The sequence below is a fragment of the Rhinolophus hipposideros genome (genome assembly GCF_964194185.1).
Source record: "Rhinolophus hipposideros genome assembly, chromosome: 15".
Taxonomy (NCBI): Eukaryota; Metazoa; Chordata; class Mammalia; order Chiroptera; family Rhinolophidae; genus Rhinolophus; species Rhinolophus hipposideros.
In genome coordinates this window covers 19,117,690-19,139,697 of record NC_138061.1, presented here as the reverse complement: position 1 = coordinate 19,139,697, position 22,008 = coordinate 19,117,690, and the positions used below count along the sequence as shown (strand labels likewise).

Below are 22,008 nucleotides of genomic sequence, written 5' to 3'. Positions count from 1 at the left end.
TGTAATGAGGCATCCCATTGCTTTAAACAATAAACACTCACTTGGATCAATTAATGCTCGTACATTCATTTGCTATATAGGCTCCTATTCTCGGGGGGGGGGGGGAGGAAGCTAAATTAACCACTGCATTCTACCCTCAGATCTCAGAAGAGGCTGAGCAATGGAACGTTCTCATCTGGGAGAGCAAGGAAAGGAGACAGACAGTAGATTTGGGTTTAAAGTAAAACTTTTCCTCCTAGATTGGTTAGATATAACTCGGGGCAACTGTCAACGTGATCTGTATGGTTCTAAACAAGCAATGCAAAGTGTGTGTTTCCTAACACTCCAGCAACAGGTCCAAAGATGTTTCTTTGATGTTAAACTACCATTTCTAGGGCTCCTTAGGTCAATGAGGATATTTTTCTTGATGCCCCTCGGTTTATCAAAATTTTTTTGGGGGGGATACTGCCATCTTTTAATAATAGAAGTTATTAATTTATTCCAAGGGGAGTAAAGTATAAAGAATGCTAGTCTGGGAGTCAGGAGACTAAAATTCTAGCCTAAATTCTGCTGCAAGTAATATTTGTTTGGTAGAAACTTACTTCATTCAAAAAAGCATGTTCCCAAGAGTGAGCATGAGAGGAACCACTTAAATCTGCTATTTACTAATTTGTTCTCAGTTCTCACCTGCCCTTTGAACAAAAGCCTCTCACTGGGGTATAGTTCTTGTCTCTAAAGGTGTAAATCTTGCAAGCTGACTACTTCATTTGTTGGTCAATCGAAGAAACAGTGATTTTTTTGTGTGCTCAAAACAAAGAAAAAAGAGCTCTGTTAGATTTATTGAGGTAACGTTCATCTCTGTCATGGACCTTCCGAAGAGATCATCAAGGGTAATTTTCACACTCAGTGTTCCTTTTATATACTGACTTTACCCAAATCTCAACTAAGGCACAACTCCAAAGTTGTACGTTCCTGTCTTTTGGGTAAACATTTTAATCCAAATGAAGGGCAAGGAGGATTTAAATGTACACAGGAAGAAACATATAGTTCTGGGCAATTACCACTGTCATGAATCTCTTAGCGGCTAACATGGATATAGTTCTTCAGAGTTAACAGCACAATTTAATGTGTGTTCTTATCTCTAATGGGCTGAAGTTTACAGCTCACCTTTCACTATGCTAGGGTGAAGGGCAGAATGATGACCAAGAAGAATTCTGCTTGAAAACCCAGAGCAACTGGCTACCATTGGCTCTTCTGAGAGAGGAGATGTGCAATGCCCTTGTGCTATATCTATCACATGATTTCCTGGGCAGCTAGCTAGTGTTGGTTCAAGAAACCATACTACAACGTCATGGATTAAAAATAACAAGAGAAAGAGTCATTAAAAACTCAATCAAAAGTTCTTTATATGTGTTTAATCCAAAGGTTTCAAAGGTGAGCTATAACTATATTTCAGTATACACTGTCCCCTTCTTACAGGCACACACATCTCTGTTGCTCTCAGATCAAGGTATAACACATCAATAATTTCTGGCCACTTAAAATACACACAATGGCAGCAAGGCCGCAAATCCACAGCTACCAACTCAGTTTAGCGACCACTAGGTGGCGCTCCATATTAACGCAGTTCTTGAGTGTTTATGGAAAGAGCCCGGGACTTCAGCAGTCGAGGGTCTCTAACTTTTGTCCACCACTATTTTCAAAGGAATACGTCTTTGGGGCAGTCTGAAAAATTAGTTATGTCTCAGAACTCTAAAGATAACCAGTCTCATAAGAGAGCGAGAAAGCAAAGGTTGGATACCATATAGCAGCATTACCTAATCATGAATAAAAATTTGGGATAGAAACATATCATACCTATTACATACACTGAGACACTGTGTATTCAAAGCATGTTTTCTGTCTTGCTAGAAAACCAATACATACTGCTTGAAAATCTTTACTGTTGAAAAGCAAAAGCAAATCGGTTATTAATTTAATCAGATGCTCCTACAGCAAGGATTTCAGAGACAGAGAGACAGAGAGAGAGAGGCAGCTGAAAGGAAAAAAGAGGGTGTTGAGATTGGCAAATAAAAAGAAAGTAAGGCAAACAACTTGAGAAATAGAGATGGGGGATGAAGAGAAGTAAATTTTATGAGAGACTGAAAGAGTGCTTAGGAAAGAGAGTGGAGGCAGGAAGGTGTGAGTCAGAGGAAAGACTGCAATAAATAAATTGATTCAGGCCATACCTTGGGCAAAGCATATTTGGGCAGCTTCATCTGGGCAAACGCATTCCTTCGGTAGGATACATAGTAATGTGGTCGTCCTCCTGATGTCAGCTGGAGCATAAACACAGAGGTTATATAACAGTTACAGGTCATAGAAGAACAGTCACTGAATGGAACGGAGTAGCTGCCAACACAACAGTATGAATGACTAGTGGACAAGTGTAAAGAATTGGCCTTCAGTCAAAATCAACTTAAACCGTGTACGTGTGTTGGTCAGAAGCCCAAATTAAACCCGCTGGACAATAATGCAATTCTTCAATTTTCACTGTGGGTCAGGAGCCAGGAAACATTTTTAGTTATTATTTGTTTTTAATGATACAAGCCTCAGGGTATACTGGATCAATGTCCAAAAGTAGCCCAGCTGTGTAGCCCCAAGACGAGGGCCATACAAACGGCCCCCATGCCCTACCAGAAGGAAATGGCCCAGGTCACACAGTGGCAGAACTGGAGTTTCACATCTCTGGGCACTGCACTCCTGTTTGCTGTTGTCATACTGATGAGGGTGAGCATGTCCCACATACAGCAGGGCTGCTACATGCTAAGACAGAAAGGCAAGCCAGGATCATGGTCCAAAATCATTCTAGACCTCTATCTCCCAGAAAAGAATTGTAAGCTACCTCCCCCAACTTTGTCCAGGACACAGTGCAGAGAATCCCATGGGCATGAGCGAGGGCAAAAGGAGTGTGTCCTCTACCTCAGCATGAGCACCATTCAGTGCATGCCAACCTCTGTCTGGCCTATAGTCACTCTGTCACTCTGTTACTGCCCTAGCTTTGAGATAATATTGAGAGATACATATGTAAATTTAAGGTGTACGATGCGATGATTTGATATACATATACAGTGTGAAATAATTCCCACAAATAAGGTTAGTTAACACCTCCATCCGTTCACTTAATTACAATCTGTGTGTGTATGGTGATACCATATAAGACCTACTCTTAACAACTTTCAAGTATATACTCCAGTATTGTTATTTATAGTCACTATGCTATATATTAGCTCCCTAGAACTTACTCATTTTATAGCTGGAAATGTGTACCCCTTGGCCAACATCTTCCCATTTCCCTACCTCCTAGCCCCCAGAAACCACCATTCTACTCTTTATTTCTATGAATTTGTGTAACTACTCTTACTTAACCCTTATTTCAGGAGGTTGAATGTCAGCTGGAGTTTGCATATTCAGAATGTTAACATACGCTGACCGTTCATTAGACACATTAAAAAAAAAGATTGGCAAGTTAGCGTATTTACCATTATGTGGCCAAATCACCTTTTAGTCCTAATGATGGGTTACAGGGTCGTTTTCATAGTGGAATGGGTAGTAAAGATCTGAAGCTCTAAATGCAGAATTGATTCTCATTTGTAAATCATATACGTGGATTATAAACTGTTATTAGAAAACAGAAAAGGTTCCTGGAAGCAACAGTGACAGAGAGATGAATTAAAGAGAGAACCAGTGTGTATATCCATTTCAGTGTCACTTGATAATTGATGCTGAAGTTATCAGAGTATCCATTACTCCTTTTCCTGAAGAAAAAGGCACGTGTGTGTGTGTAATCATTTGTGAAACATTTTTAAAGTACACAGGATGATGTTGGGCATTTTGAATACTTGCTTCCTCAAACCATGGGATTAAATATTCTGCATGATGATTTCTTTCTAAATAAATACAACAGTATCTAGACCGTGCCTCAATCTCAGTGAAATTATACATACATACAAATATATAACTTAGCAATTGTATCTTGTCACATGGAGAGAAATAACTCAATTTTTAAATGCCTTGTCCAAATAAGTCTAAGATGTTCCTTAAATGTTGAAAAGAAGCAAAGCATACTTGCTCCCTGTCTCTCCTAACCACTCATGAAATCTCAGCTTCTCACACTGTTTCCACTCTTTCAGGAGGTGAAAAACCTGTCTGAATACATCTCATCTAATTTCTCTGTATCCTAATCACAGTCAATGCATGGCAAGAATGGCTGACTACTCACCATCTTTTCTCTGCCTGCCACCACCTCCAGCCACCCCACAGCTTCCTGTTTCCACCTGTTTCTCCATTTTGAAGGTGGGTGTTGTGGAGGAGGCTGACTGGCTGACCATTCTCTTGATAGGAAAAAACTGACTATCTGCTCAGTCCCACTAATTGACAGGAGCCTCTCAGGAATGCACATGAGGGGAATGAATGGAATTGTGCCTCATTCTGGAGACAACCCTAGTACTCTGAGCAGTGCCTCCATGAGCCCGTGTACATAAGTCCTCCAGACACTGCCGAAAGGAACTACTTCATATTCGGTTAGTATAGAAGCTTCTACACATGGTAATGTTCCTTTTGTTGTAAAGATAATGTTGTTTGTTTTTTTTTAACTCTTAAGGGAGAGTAAGGAGCAAATAGAGCTGCATTAGGGACAGAAACAGGAAAGTGTCTTTGAGACAATCAAAAGAAGTAGATCTTTCCTACCTGAACAAACACATAATCATCCTGGACAATCAAAGAGTCTGGGTCAATGTAGCCTGGAAAAGGTTTATTTCTGTTGGCCTCTGTGCAGTTCTGCATTCGGCACGTTAGGTACTGTGAGTCTGAAAAAAAGAAAAAAAGAAGGAGTAGAGGTGAATACACACAGAGTACTAGAGTCAGAGTGGACATTTTCTATTTTCTTGATATTTCTAAGTCTTAAACAAACCTCACATTTTTTGTTAACTACATTATTGTTAAATTATTTTACTCACTTGTTATCAACACGACCGCCACTATCTCCCAATGCCTCTACCAACTCCTGCCCTCCTAAAATACTAAATTATTAATTCATTTCCCCCCTTCTAAGCCCAAATGAAAATGTTTTCAAAAACTGCAATAATACTTGTGTTTTCATAGTTATTTTTTCTCAATAGGCTTCACTTCCACACTTTGACCTTTGATTGACAAATAGGAAAATACATATATGCAGTCATCTATCATCTCATGCTAGAAGTGCTGTTGTTATAAATAAAAAGGTTCTATGTCAAGATAAAGGTATTTTTTCCTATTACTAATTAGAAGTGAAACAGAATAGAAGGGGATTCCCGAGTTAAAAACTTTGTTCTTCTTTTATAGATGAGTAAACTAAGACGCGGATTCTCACCTGAGAATCTAAAGCAGATGGTAAACATAATTCTTCCATAAATCTGATCTCTGTTGCTGAAAGTATATTGTATCAGGGAGATAATTTCTGCTTTTCAACCACAATTGTTCTGGCCTGTCTGCTATTCAGATGTCACTTCCTTACTTAAAACTCCTTTTGCCTCCTGGCATTTAGAATAAATTCAAACCTTCCACTGGCCACAGCTCCAACTTCCTCTCGTGCTAGTCTTTTCTTCTCTCCCTGTGATTCTTGCAATCTAGTCTACTTTATGTTCAGAACTGACTCTGGGTGGTGAACACACAATGGGATTTACAGAACTGTACACCTGAAATCTATGTAATTTCACTAAGAATGTCACCCCAATAAATTAAAAAAAAAAAGAAAGAAATTTGGCCAAACTTTCTACGTCTTTAGAGAATTTTCATTTGTATTTCCTCTGCCTCTGAGGTTATTCTGAAAGAAGGTTCTAGATTCCAGCTCGCTGTTATTAATGAGGCTCTTCCATGATTACTTTCTATCATACACCACCATCCTGTGAGTTCCCTTCATGGAATTTTATTATACTCATTATGTTGCCTTAAAAGGAGGCAACATTTTGCCAACCTAAAGATGTTTTTTTGGGTATTGATTTTAAGCTGTTTATTAAGAAAAAAAGACTCAGAAAGAACTGACCCTCCCCCTTTCCTGCCCAAGAGATTCAAACAGAAATCTGCTTCAGGAAGGAAACCTTAGAATGTTGCTTAATTTGAATTAAGTGCCTTAAATAAAAGGATACCAGGCAGGCACACTTTAGCTAGATACCCCGTGTCCCATTGTTTCTGAGTTCCCCAGCAAGAAATTTCCTTCCATGTATGTTCCCCTCTTTCTCAACTACTTGTAAATCAACCAATCTCAGTTCTAAAATCCAATAGCACTCCCTCCTCCTTTTTCCTCTGACCAAAGATGTCTTATGTACCCAGTGTTGCCTTATCGTCTTTGGAATTTTTATGCTTACATGAAATCCTCATGTGCATGTATTCAAACTTTGATTTTCTCCAGTTAATTTCTGTTAATTTGATGACTAGCCCAGTTATAAGACTTAGATGGTGGGGGAGAAGTAATATTTATTTTTTTTGCCCTCACACCCTTCAAGCGAATTTATCTAAAATTATCTTGTTCTTTATTTATTTATCCCACCCACCCACACACATACCATTAAAATATAATCTCCATGAAGACAGAGACATCATTTTTTGTTGTTTACTGGTGTACCCGTAGGTTCTAATATTATTCCTGGCACATAGTAGGCAATAAATAAATATTCATTGGAATACCTCTTTATTGGAATGTATCTTTTTGAATGAAAAAGGAAGGTATTTTATTTTTTTCTGACAATGAATGGTGAGTTTGATTTTAAAACATCAGAAATGTGTGCAGAAATCCTCTCTTCCAAATGAGGGGAAAAAATCCGAAATGAAAAAAAAAAAAACGATCAGGGGATAATTATTTACATGAAATGGGGTAGGCAACAGCACATAAAGTTGGATATAAAGGTTCACTGATTTCCCTTCAGAACATTTCCAGGACCACCTTTACTTGAAGAACCTGGTATCCCTGTATTCTACCAAGAGAGTCACTAGGGGCGGCATGCTCATTTGCTCCATCTGACCAATGACTGATGTAGTTGCTGATAAACTCGTAGGAGACTGATAGAAGAAAGTTTTGTCCACAACCTTCCATCTTCCTCCATCTGGCTGCCATATGTAGGAATGACAAATGGGAATAGCTCTCCAGTACTTTAACCCATCTAGTCCTGCTGAAACTACTGCCAATGATAAACTAAAGACAAGCATTCTACTCACCCTTCCCAACTCCTTTGTCAGACATCCTTACAGTTCCACTTTAGGCCATAACTCAAGATCACTCTTGAAGACAATTTCTGTGACCTAACCCTTCCCAGATTGGTCCTCCCCATAGCACACAAAATCTTTACCTCACAACTTCACAGTCCACCAGACACGTTTACAACTTTTAGTTGACTTCTGATTTTCCAAAGGTAGCTTGGGGTCATAGACACAATGGAGACTGGTGACTGTGAGACAGGCATGAGTTCTGGTGTTGTCACTTACTCGCTGCACAGTTGAAAGGAAATCACTTAGACTTCCTGAGTCTTGCCACCCTCATTCATTAAAAAGGGATACCAACGTCAACTATCTTCTAGTTTGGCTCTAAGAATTAACTGAAATAAATAATATATATGCTAAATATTTTGAAGCTCAAACTTGTACACATATCAGTTGTTATTATCAATATTCAAAACATTCCCATTTTCTCTTTCGCTACTTTTCATAATGATCAGTTTGGGAGACACAGGAGGTCCTTAAAAAGACTAAACTGAATTTGAGTACACCAGTTATATTTCTGTATCAGGTGCCGCTGGTGACTTTTGGAACACTCATTACTCACGGTCTCTTTGCTAAAAACTCCAATACTAGATCTCTTGGCTCCTTCCTCCACTGACTTGGACGTCCCCAAAAGTAAGGATGAATTCTATTGGGTCTATGCCCACTCGAGATCTTCCTACTTCCCTGCCATTGGTTGATTTAGGAATGGACATTTAGACCCAGTTTTAGTACATGACAAGTGTAGGTACAAGCCCCAGTGTAGGGAGCTCTTTTAAGAGGCTGCAGGGAGGTACCAGGAGTTACAGCAGAAGTCCCTCTTCTGCCTCTCTACAACACTGTGTCCCAATGTGACGCTCAGGACTGCTTTAACCTTTTTGCCACAATGAAGGAGCCACTCTGACAGGTAAGCTTCCACAACGAATATGACAAAAAGTTGGGAAAGACCTGTTCTCTGATAACATTATTGAATTATTGATTGTACAGAGCTTAGAACTGCCCTTTCTCTGTGGCCTTTGTTATGTGAGATAATGAATAAAAACAACGATTAACCAAATTGAATCAGAGTTTCCTGATGAAAAAGTCTGGGGATTCAAACTACAAATTCAACTTTCAATCAAATTTTCCAAGACTGACATCGAATAAAGACTTTTTAATGATACACAATGCTTGTTTTATTTGTAATCAGGTCTATGACTTTCTTCTTAAGACTTCAACGTCCTCTCCAAAGGCCCCTGAAAAATCATAATGTGGAAAATACAAAAATATACTTTTAATATTTATAACTCAACTATAAAGAAATTATGAATGTGAGGGATTTGGGGAGAAATTAAAAAAACACAGGGAAACTAACATTTGTTGAGCATCTATGTGTCAGGTACTCTAAAGTACGTTCATATTTATTTAACACATTTAATCTTCACAATACTATAAAGTATAATATATCAAACTGATTTTGCAGGTAAAGAGAATAAAGCTCAAGCAGATGGTGAGTTATAGAAATGGCAGGATGGGGTTTCGAACCTGGCTGGCCTGACTCCAAGGCTGGCTTATTTCCACTATACTATGTTTCATGAAAATCTCTAGCAAGTGTGGTATTTGTATATTTTGGCTTCTACCTAAGTATCAATGGATATAAACAAACAAACAAACAAACAAACCGAAGCTGTAAATTTGTATTTTTTGTGGGGTAATTTAATTTGGCAATATAAATCACTATCCTTTAAAATACCTTTTGATCTCAAATTCATTTCTGAGAATTCTACTTGAGGAAATAATCAATGATCTATGCAAAGATTTAGCTACTTCCATATTCATCAGAGTGCTGCTTATTATTTTTTATTTTTAAAAGAGAAAATGAAATGGCCAACAACAGAGGAATAACTAAATAAACTGTGGAACATGCATGGTTTACCATTAAAACCCAGCTTCTAAACAGTACATGAGAATTTACAGAAATGCTTAATACATTTTATATTATAAAAATAGGTTACCAATTAATAATGTATCAATGTTAATTTCTTAATTTTGAAAAACAGAACCATGGTTGTATAAGAAGTTAACCTTAGGGCAAGTCCGCTAAAGTGTCCTGTTTATCTATCTGTCTTTTCTGTTTATCTGAAATTATTCTAAAATAAAAGTTTTGTAAAAGTAGGTTGCCAAAATACGTGCATAGGGACCCAATTTTGTTCCAGGTGTATATTTAGATATCTGTATATGTATGTTTGCATAGGAAAAATGAATACAATAAATATATGAGATGTCAACAATAGTATAGAGGCAGTGATGTGAGAAGCAGACAAGCTGCATGCGAATCTTTGGTCAGCACCTCTCAGCTGGGTGGGGTAGGCCATCATGATGGGCTTGGGAGATCCATCTCATAAGAATTAGAGAACTATCTCAAATTCCTCTGCTTTGTCTGTCTACCTCCACTCCCATGCCACATACTGCAGATGAGCTGTGCAATGAGCCTGTCCTTGGGCTGAGAATTATAAAATGTACTTCTGGGTGACACAACGACAAGCCCCAAGAAGAGATCTGGGAAGCATTTCTTGCTCAGAGTTCTTCAGTAGTCACAGCCACTGGTTACAAGGGAAATTTCAAGCAGAAAGGCAATGATCAGTTTTGAGCTGCCTGCCCTTGGTAAAGTGTTCCTGGTTTGTTCCCTTTTTCCTCATAATGGTAACGGAAAGAAATTGGCTGCACTTCACAATGAGGGACGAATCAGTCTTGTTCCCCTTGGGGCTCACTGTAATAGCATTAAGTATGATGAACTCCTTCCATATTCAATTCCGGTGAGTGTATGATGCGATTCCATAGGAAGTTATCTTGTAATTTGGCATTAATTAACGTCAATTAATGTATGCAACTGCTAGACTTCAGAATTAATTTCATTACTTTTCCCACACAGATGTTTTCCTTGCCATAGGTAATGAGGGCACTGTGTTCTCTTTTCAAGCATTCTCACTCTTTGCAACAGCTGCTGCTTAGAATAATGGAATCCCCATTATTGTGATCTGGAGGAAGGAAGCTGCCTTTAAAAGGCCAGGATGTGAGCAGAGGAATAGAGGTTTCACTGCAAGACCAAGGCCTGCTTTCTAGGTAAACCCAAACGGTCACTTGACCTCTTTGACCTCTGATCTGTAACGTGGGGATAAAGGAGAGGCATCTTGCCAGTGGCTGTGATTACTGAAGACCTCAATCATGAGACATATCCAGTCTAGTGCCTGGTTGGACTCTGCTCATATTATGGAGGCTGTAGTTGTTGTGGAAATCCTCCCTCCTTCATCACCAGTACTGCTCACTGTGTCTCAAGGGAACTAATTGTAAAGTATACTGCAGACATTTCTACCTCAGACATTATCTTTCTTTATAGGCAATGTTTAGTTTGAGTTTTTTCTCTTTAAGTGATTTTTTAAAACGCCATGAAAAATATTCCTGTATAATTAATAGATAACAAATATTCTGTGCAGGCACTGTGAGAGGAGTCAGGGCAGAACTGGAAAATAACCAGGATTATGAGTAGAACCTGGAAGTCACCGTCATGTCCAGCACGCAGGACCAGCCAGCTTGCAGCTATATTGTTTTGCAAGGACTCCCTCGTGTTGGAGCGATGCTCTAGGTCATAGCTCTATCTCGAAAATGCTGTGTACCTCTGAGAAGGTCATTTACCAAGCTAAGCTTCAGACTTTTTCTCTGTATAATGAAGGTTATTAGAATTTTAGAACTAAAAAAGGGTGTTAAAAATCAGACTGTTACTTTAAGATCCGACAGGTCGTTACCATACTTTACCCCTTGAAACCTATTTTTTCCCACTCCTGCCCAAACTAAGCTCTGTCATGTTGCTAGTAAGTCTGTGTCTTCAGGGCTTCTTCAATATCTAAGCAGCACATTTATTCCTCGCTGAGATGCTCTGTTCATTCAGAGAGTTCCTCTGGTTTGAACTGCCTTTTCCTTTCCTGTTACCCTGTGCAAGTACTTCCTGGGCCTTCTGCTGTGGAGTTTTTCCCAAGGCTCAGGCAGACCTCTTCCTTCTCAGCATGTCACCACTGACAGCAGCAGAAGAATTAGCATTAACCTCCAAAACAACCAGAGCACCTCTCCTCTGGGTCAGGAACTGGGTTAAATCAATCGATCACGTGCTTTCTCTTTTATCACATTGCAAAAAAAAAAAAAGGTAGTTTTCACAGGTGAAGAATTCAAGACTGAGGATGAAATTTGTACAAGCCCGTATGCTAGTGAATAATAAAATGTATACATATATGACTCTATCATTCCATGGGGTGGGGACCCCATGGGACGCCTCATGAGAAGCTGAGAAAAGCCTAGAAGGCTACTCAGAATATTCCAGAAAGGAGTACTGGACAAGAGCACAGAGGCATGAGAGAAAGACAGAGTGAGAGGTATGTTGGGCATCTTACCTGTCTGTTTTGTGAAAAAAGCGCACTAGAAATCCTGAGAAAGGACACAGTTATCCATATGGTCACTCCTAGCCATGAAACACTGAGAAGCGCTTTTGCTCCAGTAACTTTCCCAATTGAGTTTACAAAGAACGGGGGAAAGACAGAGACAGAGGGAGAGAGAAGGACAAACAGTAGGGAAGAAAGAAGGAAGTGAAGCATGAATAAAAGTAGAAAGGAGAGAGGAAGGAAGGAAGGAAGGAAGGAAGGAAGGAAAGAAGGAAGGAAGGAAGGAAGGAAGGAAGGAAGGAAGGAAGGAAGGAAGGAAGGAAGGAAGGAAGGAAGAAAAGCAGTTTAGTGCGGAGGAGAGAAAATACACAGAATTTCTTATCACGTTTTTTGCGGGAGGGGAGTACAGTATTTCCTTAGATGTGCTCACATGTTATATGACTGATTCTAGGACAAAGAGCCAATTCAAGGGACCCCCTCTGAGACATGTGGGGAGGTTCAATTCACTCCATAACTTTCTATTTACCACCACCAATACTGAATATCATATTTAGATCATGGTAGTTGTTCAACGAAGATCAGAAAGTACAACCCCTGCCTTCCATAGTGCAATAAACAAACACAGATGACACATACGGCTGTCCTCTATATATTCCAGCCACCTGGCCTGCCTGCTATTCCTCAGCTATGCCAAGGATGCTCAAACTCCATATCCTTTGCATGTGCTATTCCGTCTGTCTGGAATGCTTTCCCACCAGGCAGACATACAGCTCTCTCCCTTACTTCCACAGGGACTTGGCTAAAATATGGAATGAATGCCACCTTATCAGAGATTCCTATCTTGACAGTCCCCTCCCCCTTAATCACTATCTACTCTCCCTTCTCTGCTTTGTTTTTCTTTCTAGAACTTATCGCCATCTGACATCATGTACTTGTTTATGATCTCTCCCCTCCCCCAGCTAGAAGGTAAATTCTATGAGCCCAGGGTCTTTGCAACATCCCCTCCTCCCCCTCATTCATGCTGTCTTCTAGAGAGCACCTGGCATAGCATACATGTCTAATAATATTTGTCGAGTGAATGAGTAGTAATAGGTCTGGAGTGAGCCATAGCTGGCTTCCAATTCCAGCCCTGAAGCAATAGGAAAATCATTTAATCATTGTAAGCCACATTTTCTCATAGCTAAAAGGAGGAAAATAACAATGGGTCCAACTTCCAAGAGTTAGTACATGTAGTCCAGCTGAAAAGTATCTCTTACAGGTGCACCAGGAAAATAATAGGAATATAATGCATGGCACTAGCGTCATTGTCGCTTGAGAACACCTAGGGCAAAAAGAGATGTTTAATAAGTGCCACTGTCTTGATCGTGTTGACTTTTTTTTTTTAAGCAGGAGTCAGAAGCATTAGGACTTTTCCAAACACTTGGGTGCGGCCACACATCCATATTATGTGGACTGGTGGGGTTGTGATCTGGTATCCTGAGAACCCAACAGAAACCCAGACCTCCATCCTAGAATTAAGATGTGGGGATGACAAATTTTTCGTGTGCATCTCTGTCCTCCCATCCTCAGAATGGGGTGTAACGGCACAGACCTCCTCAGAGGTGGGTGGACACACAGGACACAGGGGAAGTAGCACACAGTAGGGACAAAGAACCAAATCTGAAAGCAGCCCAGATGAGCCTGTGACTGCACTGTCAGGTTTTCCATTGCTGTGTGTGGAGGCCTTTGCTATCATTTCCTGTTTTTCTGACGGTTTTCAGGGCTGTCTTTAGGCTGCTAAATCAGAGAGGCCAAGTTGCAATCACTACTAGTTGAAATCTTCTGCAATATGGAAAATGGAGTCAACATGACACTGCTACAAAGAAAAGCAACGTTCTAGGGGCTGCTCGATTTGGGATAGGAGGAGAGAGGTGAGAATGCATTTGATCAGTGTCTTGGGAAGTGGTGGGAAGCTATCAGAATCTGAGGCTGAGCAGGAACAGAAGCTTCTAACCTCTTCCTGAGAAGATATTAATAAATTAACTGAAAAAAGGGCTATGAAATGTGGTGTCTAGTCATGTCATTTGGTACTCTAGTGATGGGACTTCGGCTGGCCTGGGGGTGGCAACTTTGATATTGTTTTTGATTTGTATATAAATGTCAAAGTGTCAGTCTTCTCTAGAACATTAAAGAGATATAATATCTTTTGGAAGTTCACTGTAGAGGAGATACAAATAGCCAAGAAAAAGAAATAAAAATTCTTCACTTCATTCCTAATACATTAAGGATGCAAATTACAACAATAAGGATGTGCCATGTTTTTTGCTCAGTAGATGGGTTATGTTTAAAAAATCTTTCATGATTTCCTAGGTGACTGAGGGCTTGCAAACACTGACATTCTCATATAGTGAGTGCATACATTGATGCAACTATTTCAGAGGGAAATGTGAGCATCTCTACGAAAATTTACAAAATACATACTCTCGGACCCAGGGTTTCAGTAATTTCTCTTTCAGCAGTGCATGCTACTTGTATAAGTTCCAATGCTTACCAACCAAATAAGTAATACTTGTACATGTGTACATGCCGGCACTATTTGAAATAGCCAAATATCTATTTATCTGTTAACAAGGATCATTACCTAAATTACAGTATAATGGAGTTCTATGAACTGATTAGCCATGAAGTGGCTACATTTATATGTGCTGATATAGAAGGATTTTTAACTTGTTATTGGATTCACAAACACTGAATTTGGCATAAGAGTTTTACAACATAAATCCAAATAATTTTTGGAGAAATACAGAAGTATTTGTACTGGGGATGCAGATGAAAATCAGGGAGTGAGTTTCACTTCTCACTGGATACATTTTACTGCTTATCCTTTGTACTGTTGTCCCTCCTCTTATTGGTATAAAAGTAGTAAACACTTAACATTAAAAACTCAAAAACACCCCATTGCTGATAGTTTGAGGACTGGTGAAAACTGAGGCCCCTGAAAACTGAGGCCCCTGAAAACTGAGGCCCCTGAAACTAGGTGAAAACTATCCCCTGTCCACAGTATTTTAGCGTATTATTGATATGTATGCTGTTCCTGTTCCATATAGAAATTAGATTGGAGGGCTGGAAAATGGGAAGTGGAAACGAGGTGTCCAGTTTTCACCCAAAACCAGAATTAGCGGGATAATAGTTATATAAAGTTGAGAGTCTCCTTTTATTTCAGTTGTAAAGTGCTTGTTTAAGGTTTACTTCAGGAAGAGTTTTACAGCAATCATTTTCAGTTGGTTAAAGGGCCACCGTTGTATTTCCCTAATGAAAGAGATTAGTCCTTGGGCAAGTTGTTACAAGGTTACCTACCCTTGCAAATAGACACTGAGACCAGTAATTGTGCATTTTGCCTGGTCCCCTGTCCTTGTTATCATGGATCACCACCAGTACAGAAACATTCAAGTTACCAGTTAGGCCTTTTATTTTGACAAACAATAAATGTCAGACTTGGTACTGCTGGTTATTTTACAAGATGATGTTTACAGAGGAGCATAAATATAGAACTATACACCCATGAGTAATTGCCCTGTGGAGAATTCTGATAAAATTATGTATTTTCCTCCAAAATCATACACACACACACACACACACACACACACACACACACACACACACGTACATATACATATATATGTATATATATGTGTGTTTATACACACACACGTATATGATTTTGCCTGGCCTGTAAAAAAATGAGATTTTCTCAGTATCATATCCTCTTTCTGTCACATACACACATATGTGTATATATGTGTATATATATATGTATATGTGTGTGTGTGTATACCGTGTTTTCCCAAAAATAAGACCTAGCTGGACAATCAGCTCTAATACATCTTTTGGAGCAAAAAGTAATATAAGACATGGTCTTATTTTACATAAGACCGGGTCTTATGTAATATAATGTAATGTAATATAATATAATGCAATAATATAATACCGGGTCCTATATTAATTTTTGCTACGAAAGATGCATTAGAGCTGATTGTTAGGCTAGGTCTTATTTTTGGGGAAACACTGTACACACACACACACACACACACACAAACACACACACACATATATACATGTATATGGTGGCACAAAATTTCAGGGCATTAGGGAAATTTTTATGCTCATCCAATAGCCCTGCAGGCCTCCACAGACCCTATGGTAAAAGGCCCTTCTTTAAAAATACGTGCCTACACAGTGACACACATATATTTATTAAGTCAATAAATATTAAATATGTCAGGCTCTGAGCTATGATTTGTATATAGAATCAAGATTAAATAAGATAAGACTTGTTACAAAGCTTTTAATCCAACAGTTGGTCAACATTTTCTCTGTAACTATACACATTACATACACATACACAAATATGCCTATATTAGGTAAATCAATGGTAAATGCAGTTTTCCATTTTACTGTTTTGATATACCAGGTAGCAGTGTTAATGTACTGGATGTAGACAGTACATGGACTCCTCTCTCTCTCTCTCTCTCTCTCTCTCTCTCTCTCTCTCTCTCTTACATACATATGCCTGCATGCATGTGTGTGACACAGAAACAGTAAAAGCTTTGTTTTCTAGATGACGACCTGTCAATTTGTCCTCAGTTGAATGCAGGGGACAATAACAAATGGCACATTCAATAAATATGTTCAAAATTTTCCAATAATACTTCCTGTGATTGATTGTAATTGAGGTTGTTCTCTTCAGCTTGCCTCCCAAGGCAGAGAGGTAATACAAGAAAAAATAACATCCTTGTCACAGTTGTAAACTACAAGACATCCAGATTTCACAGCACAATCAGCAAGAAACGTCTATGCCAGTCATAGACCCTCATAAAGCAAAAGATTTCCAGAGATCATCTCCTTTCAAATGTGGAGACTTCAAATGAAACAAAACATAATTATAAAATATCATCTAGGGAAATTTTAAATGTGACTAAAACTAAACTTTGAATAAGAAAGCCAGATAAATACTGGAAACCCACCCCATGGGGATGAGTCAAATAAACTAGTGAGGGATTTTTCTGTGTTAAATGTCTGTGCCTTGGCTACAAAATTCCCAAACTTATTAAAATCAGGAAGAAAAAAAAAAAAACCTGTTCAAAGAAAAAAATGTAATATTATGTTTGCATGTAATCTGACCTAGAAGATAAACAATGGGCTACATATACTTAAATTTTGTACTAAATAATAATGAAGGGATTGAGAAACAAGAGGGATCTCAATTAGGGAATGGGGAAAGAGATAACTTATAGATATTAGAATTCTTGGAGCCTGATTTTGATAAATACACAGTCAACTACATTTGCTAACACCTTACTATTCTGAGCTCTCTGGGCTCTTTCCTTTCCTCCTCCTTCTCCCTGTTTCTTATACCTGGAGCTAAGGAGAGAGAGAGAGAGAGAGAGAGAGACAGAGAGAGAGAGAGAGAGAGAGAGAGAGAGAGAGAGAGAGAGAGAGAGGTGAGACAGAGAGACAGAGACAGAGAGAGACAGAGAGAATATGATACTGAGGAAAATCTCAGTTTTTTACACTCAGTCAGGTGGGGCATTATACTTAAATCCTTTATTTCAATTGGTAGGTAATGTGTGTGTTTTTCTGTTTTGTTTTGACAGGGATAACTTTTCAAATTAAATCCCTTTATTGAATTTTCACTCTCGGATAGTTTCTGAAGATGCTGCCTTTGCAAAAAAGTAAAATAAAATAAATAAAATTAGAACTGATGTATTTCATGCCTTGTGTAAGCTGAGTCGGAGATGACAGTTTGGCATTATCAACCTCCATGCCTGCAGGGAGCACAAGAATAATGTTGGGTGAAAAAAAAAATGTGCAGGTCAGGGAAAGTGATGGCCTTGTTGTTTTCAGGATATGGGATTATATGCATTAAATGTCAGAAGCCAGAATGCAGCATCGCCCCCAAAAGCTTGAAAACGAAAGCATTCTAGGATGTTACCAATTCTATCCAGAGCTTCCTAAACAAGGGGTGTAGTCATGGGAGACGACCCTCAAGCTCTTTCATTAGTTTTTCATTATGGGATTTTGTTGCTTTAAGCGTGTTTCACAGACCAGCATCATCAGCTTCACCTGGGAGCTTGTTAGGAATGCAGACTCTCCGGCCCCTACTGAATCAGAATGTACATTTTAACAAGGTCCCTGGGTGGGCCGAATGCATGTTAAAGTTTGAGATGCGATAATCTAAAATTTTCAGACAACCTGGCAAGTGAGGTTAGATAGCCAGCTGGTAACTCTGACACTTGGTCAACTATGCATTCATTCATTCGATAAATATTTATTAAGCTCTATTTACTCATACATGTGGACACTGTGGCATGTGCTGGAGACACAATATTGAACAAAGAGAGACATGGTCCCTATACGCATAGCACTTACAGACCGGTGGAGAGAAAAAGTTGTGATCAAATAATCATGTAAATGGAACGTGTAATTTCCAAGTGAGATGAGCACAATAAAGTAAAAGAATAGAGTTAGATGAAAGCAAAGAAAATGAGAAACTGGTTTAGATTGGGAGTTCAAGAAAGACTTTCCTAAGACATAATACTTTCCCTGATTTTGTTATGATTCAATGGTTCTGTTGGGTGCTGTCTTTGGGAAGAGCTGGGTAAAAATTACAGGAGGACTATTTTTTTGCAACTTTGATGTAAGTCTAAAATTATTTCTTAATAAAAAGTTAGATAAAATAGAAATGGACTCTTAACCTGAATCTGAACCATCCACGGGGATTAATTACACTGAATTGGTCAGGGAAGCGGAAAAAGAGGAGAATATTCCAGGCAGGGGAAAGAACAGGTATCAGAGCCTTACTCCAAGACAGACAGAGAACGCTGGATGCTCCAGAAATTGAAAGCACTGAAAGCAGACTCAAAGGCCTATAGGCAAGAAGTGAACAGGACAAGGTGAGATGAGACTGAGGAAATGGGCAGGCACCAGGTTGTGTTACAGCTATATGTAAAGGTTAGAATTCAGTGGAAGGTTGCTTTTTATCATCAGAGCAATGGGAGGAAATCAAAGCTCTAAACAGATGACATGATTACTTCTGCCTTAGGAAAAGGCTGCTCTCTCTGGTCATTGCTGAGTAAGCACTGGACCTTGGGATCCAAGATAACTAATCAGCTCCAGGGCAACGGAAGCATCTCCACCTGAAAGAAGGCCATGGGAAAGAAGCTCTACTATTGGGAGCATTCGGTGTCAGACACAGTGGGCATATGGCATATGGCAGTCCTGCTTGTGTTTATAAAGAAAGAAGGAAGTAGTCAGCTTGGACCCTGATCTGTCCTTCCATTGAATCTGCCATATATTCATTCCCCAAAGGGGAAGTGAGACCTGTAGAGATAAAAAATCTTATGGCGTGTGCACAGCAGTGAAGTAGATGTGGTTTCTGGAGAGCTGGGTTGCAGGGGTGACCGGTGACCTTTTAGTTGTAAGCTTGTAAAGTACAGGTATTGTCTGCCTTTGTGCTCAGAAGAGCTGAGGGCAAGAAGGCACAAGTGACATGGATGAGGGAGGTTTTGAATTATGAGGGACATCTTTGACACAGGGAATGTCTTGATAATTAGATTATTCTCTGGCTCGATGCTAGATAACCTCTAACAGCCTCATTGCTCTGTGGTAACTGACAGTCCATTCTCTTTCTCTCCTCTGTACTTGAGATATCTTTCTTCCCCATCTTTTCTCTCCCCAACTCTTTTTCTTTTATACATTTTCCCCTTTTCTTTCATCATTTTCCCCTTTAGTGTCTAATCTTAGGTCTAGCAGTACTCCCTCAACTACATAGGCGTTCTAGAGATCCTCAGGACCAAAGAAGGAGAAGAAAACATATGTACTTATTGTGTAAACATATTTCTTAAATTTTCTATGCCCTGGTTGCCTCATCTGCAAAAGGAGAGTAACAACCTACAAATTGTTGTGAGAATTGTCATAGAGTACATAAAGCGCTAGTGCTCAGTATTGTTAGCTACTAGAGGACTCATTACTATTAACTTATTTAATTTACAGTGAAGAAGCTATGGCATAAAGAATTTAAGTAGATGTTTCAACGTCACACAGTGACAGTGACAGGCTGCCTTGGATTACGTCTGATAAACAAACAAACCAACAAAATCAACTGGAAAAATAAATCAAAACAAAACAGCAGCAAGAAAAACAAAACACTGTAGAAGTAAAAGATTTTGAATTTTCTCATCGCCTAAAACAAAAACACCTTGATTCAATGAGAGTTGTTGAAAATTATCAAGACAATTCTGAATTGCTAAGAACAGGAGAACTCCTCGTGCCCAAATGACGTGGATTATTGCCACTGACTTCCCTGAACCAGACGTGGTTTATGGCAGATAAAACTAACATCACTATGGACTGTGTGCAAAAGCTGATTTACTTACGACCATCCGTAGTTCTGGCCTCAAGATGCACAAGATCTGGTTCTTTGTTTGATCCCATCATGGACCTAAAAAATGGAGAAACATGGAAAGGAACATCAACATTAGTGACTTCACACGTGCCTTCGGGCAATTCAGTGGAGCCCACAGACTATTAACGTCCATGGGATTCTAAAACCACTAACCTTGGACTATATCTACTGTCTTTATTTATAGAGCCTGAGAGTAAAATTTACACTTCAAATAAAAACAAGAAAGAAACCTTTATTTGATGAAGTCCAGACTTCACTCTGGCCAGGATACTATGTGTTATTAGCTTGCAAATAAGTTCTGCCCAGGACATATGTGTCCTCCTGCAATGCTCTCACTGACAGTATATTAAACTTTCAAGACTTATCAGGCAGATGCCAGGCAAGTTGTTTTAACTGAGTGACTTGAAGAGTGATCACACAGAAAACTGATCTAATCAATTTTGTCATTTGAAATTCGCAGAACTACCTACTACCACACTATGAACTATGAATAAGCCATGGGAACCAACCAGTGTGCAGTGGCCAGTACAGCAAAGAGTGACCACTGTGTGTTGCTGAGCCAGTGAGAGGGGAAAATGCACATGCCCTTCTCCATGCTTTGTGCCTGGAACTGCATGAGTAGGTAAAATAAATGCCTACTTAAAATGCCTGGGAGGCACATATTATTGAGTGTAATGTTGCAGAGAGCCATATTAAATAGAAAATAATTATTGTGTTACATAAATGATGCGGGCGATCGTACGCTATCTCTAAGACTTCTGTACAGAAAGATTAATTAAAATGGGGATCACCTATAATTTGTTTTCATCAGGATTTGCAGAACTTTCATTTGTTTCATTTCTACATGGAAATAGTCACATGCCTCTAAACAGGGATGAGCCACTCAGTGCAACCATCAAATCCATGTGAGAAGATGCAAATGTGAAAAGCTCTGCTCACAGCCAGGACTCAGGGTGGGACCTGAAACCTTACCTGATGGATTCCGGCTCACTTTGCTGCCCCATCTCCTGGCACACCAAAAGAGTTGCCATTCCCTGAAAGTGCCCATTTGCTTCCTCAGCCCTCTGTAAAGTTCGGGGAATTTCTCTCTTCAGTTTTAAATGCTTGTCTCCACCTTCATCTAATTTTCTTTGACTCTTATTTTAAGATACAACTAAAAAGTCACTTCCCTCATTAAATATTTCCAAGTTACACCAGGAAAAATCATTCTCCTCCTACCAACAAATATTTAGGTTTTTTTTTTTATATAAATCCTGTAAAAGCTTGTTATAAATAATTGTCTTTGTGTTTTTTTTGTCTTTCCCTAGGTAAAATCAGTCCCTTCCCGAACATGCACACACACACACACACACACACACACACACACACACACACCCTATTTCCCTAAAAATATGACCTAGCCGGACAATCGGCTCTAATGCGTCTTTTGGAGCAAAAATTAATATAAGACATGGTCTTATACTAAAATAAGACCACATATAATGTAACATAATATAATATAATAAATATAATATAATATAATATGATATAATATAATATGATATAACATAATATAAGACTGGGTCTTACATAAGACCCAGTCTTATATCAAGTTTTCCTCCAAAAGACGCAGTAGAGCTGATTGTCCAGCTAGGTCTTATTTTCAAAGAACTACGGCATATGCATACGTGTATATATACACATATATGTATGTATGTATATACACATACATATACACCCACCATATATATACATACATATATATATACATACATATACACACACCATATATATACATATATATATATATATATACAGTGCTTAAGCTATAATAATTAAATGCTAAATGAAAAAAGGAAGGAAAGAAGGAAAGAAGGAAGGAAGTGAAAGGGAGGGAGAGAAGGAAGAAAAGGAGGAAGGGAGGGGCAG

At 39.0% G+C, this 22,008-nt stretch overlaps 1 protein-coding gene across 6 annotated transcripts in view; it reads right to left on the bottom strand.

Annotated features, from left to right (window-relative positions):
- SORCS1 (sortilin related VPS10 domain containing receptor 1) overlaps positions 1-22,008 on the bottom strand; it is a 471,564-nt gene that overhangs the window by 113,145 nt on the left and 336,411 nt on the right. For all 6 annotated transcript variants that reach the window (XM_081074044.1, XM_081074043.1, XM_081074040.1 and 3 more), the window contains exons 6-8: positions 20,072-20,136; positions 4,708-4,826; positions 2,208-2,297 (exon numbers count right to left, since the gene is read on the bottom strand). In XM_081074044.1, the coding sequence (XP_080930170.1) occupies positions 2,208-2,297; positions 4,708-4,826; positions 20,072-20,136 (274 nt within the window). The remainder of the gene's footprint in view (positions 1-2,207; positions 2,298-4,707; positions 4,827-20,071; positions 20,137-22,008) is intronic.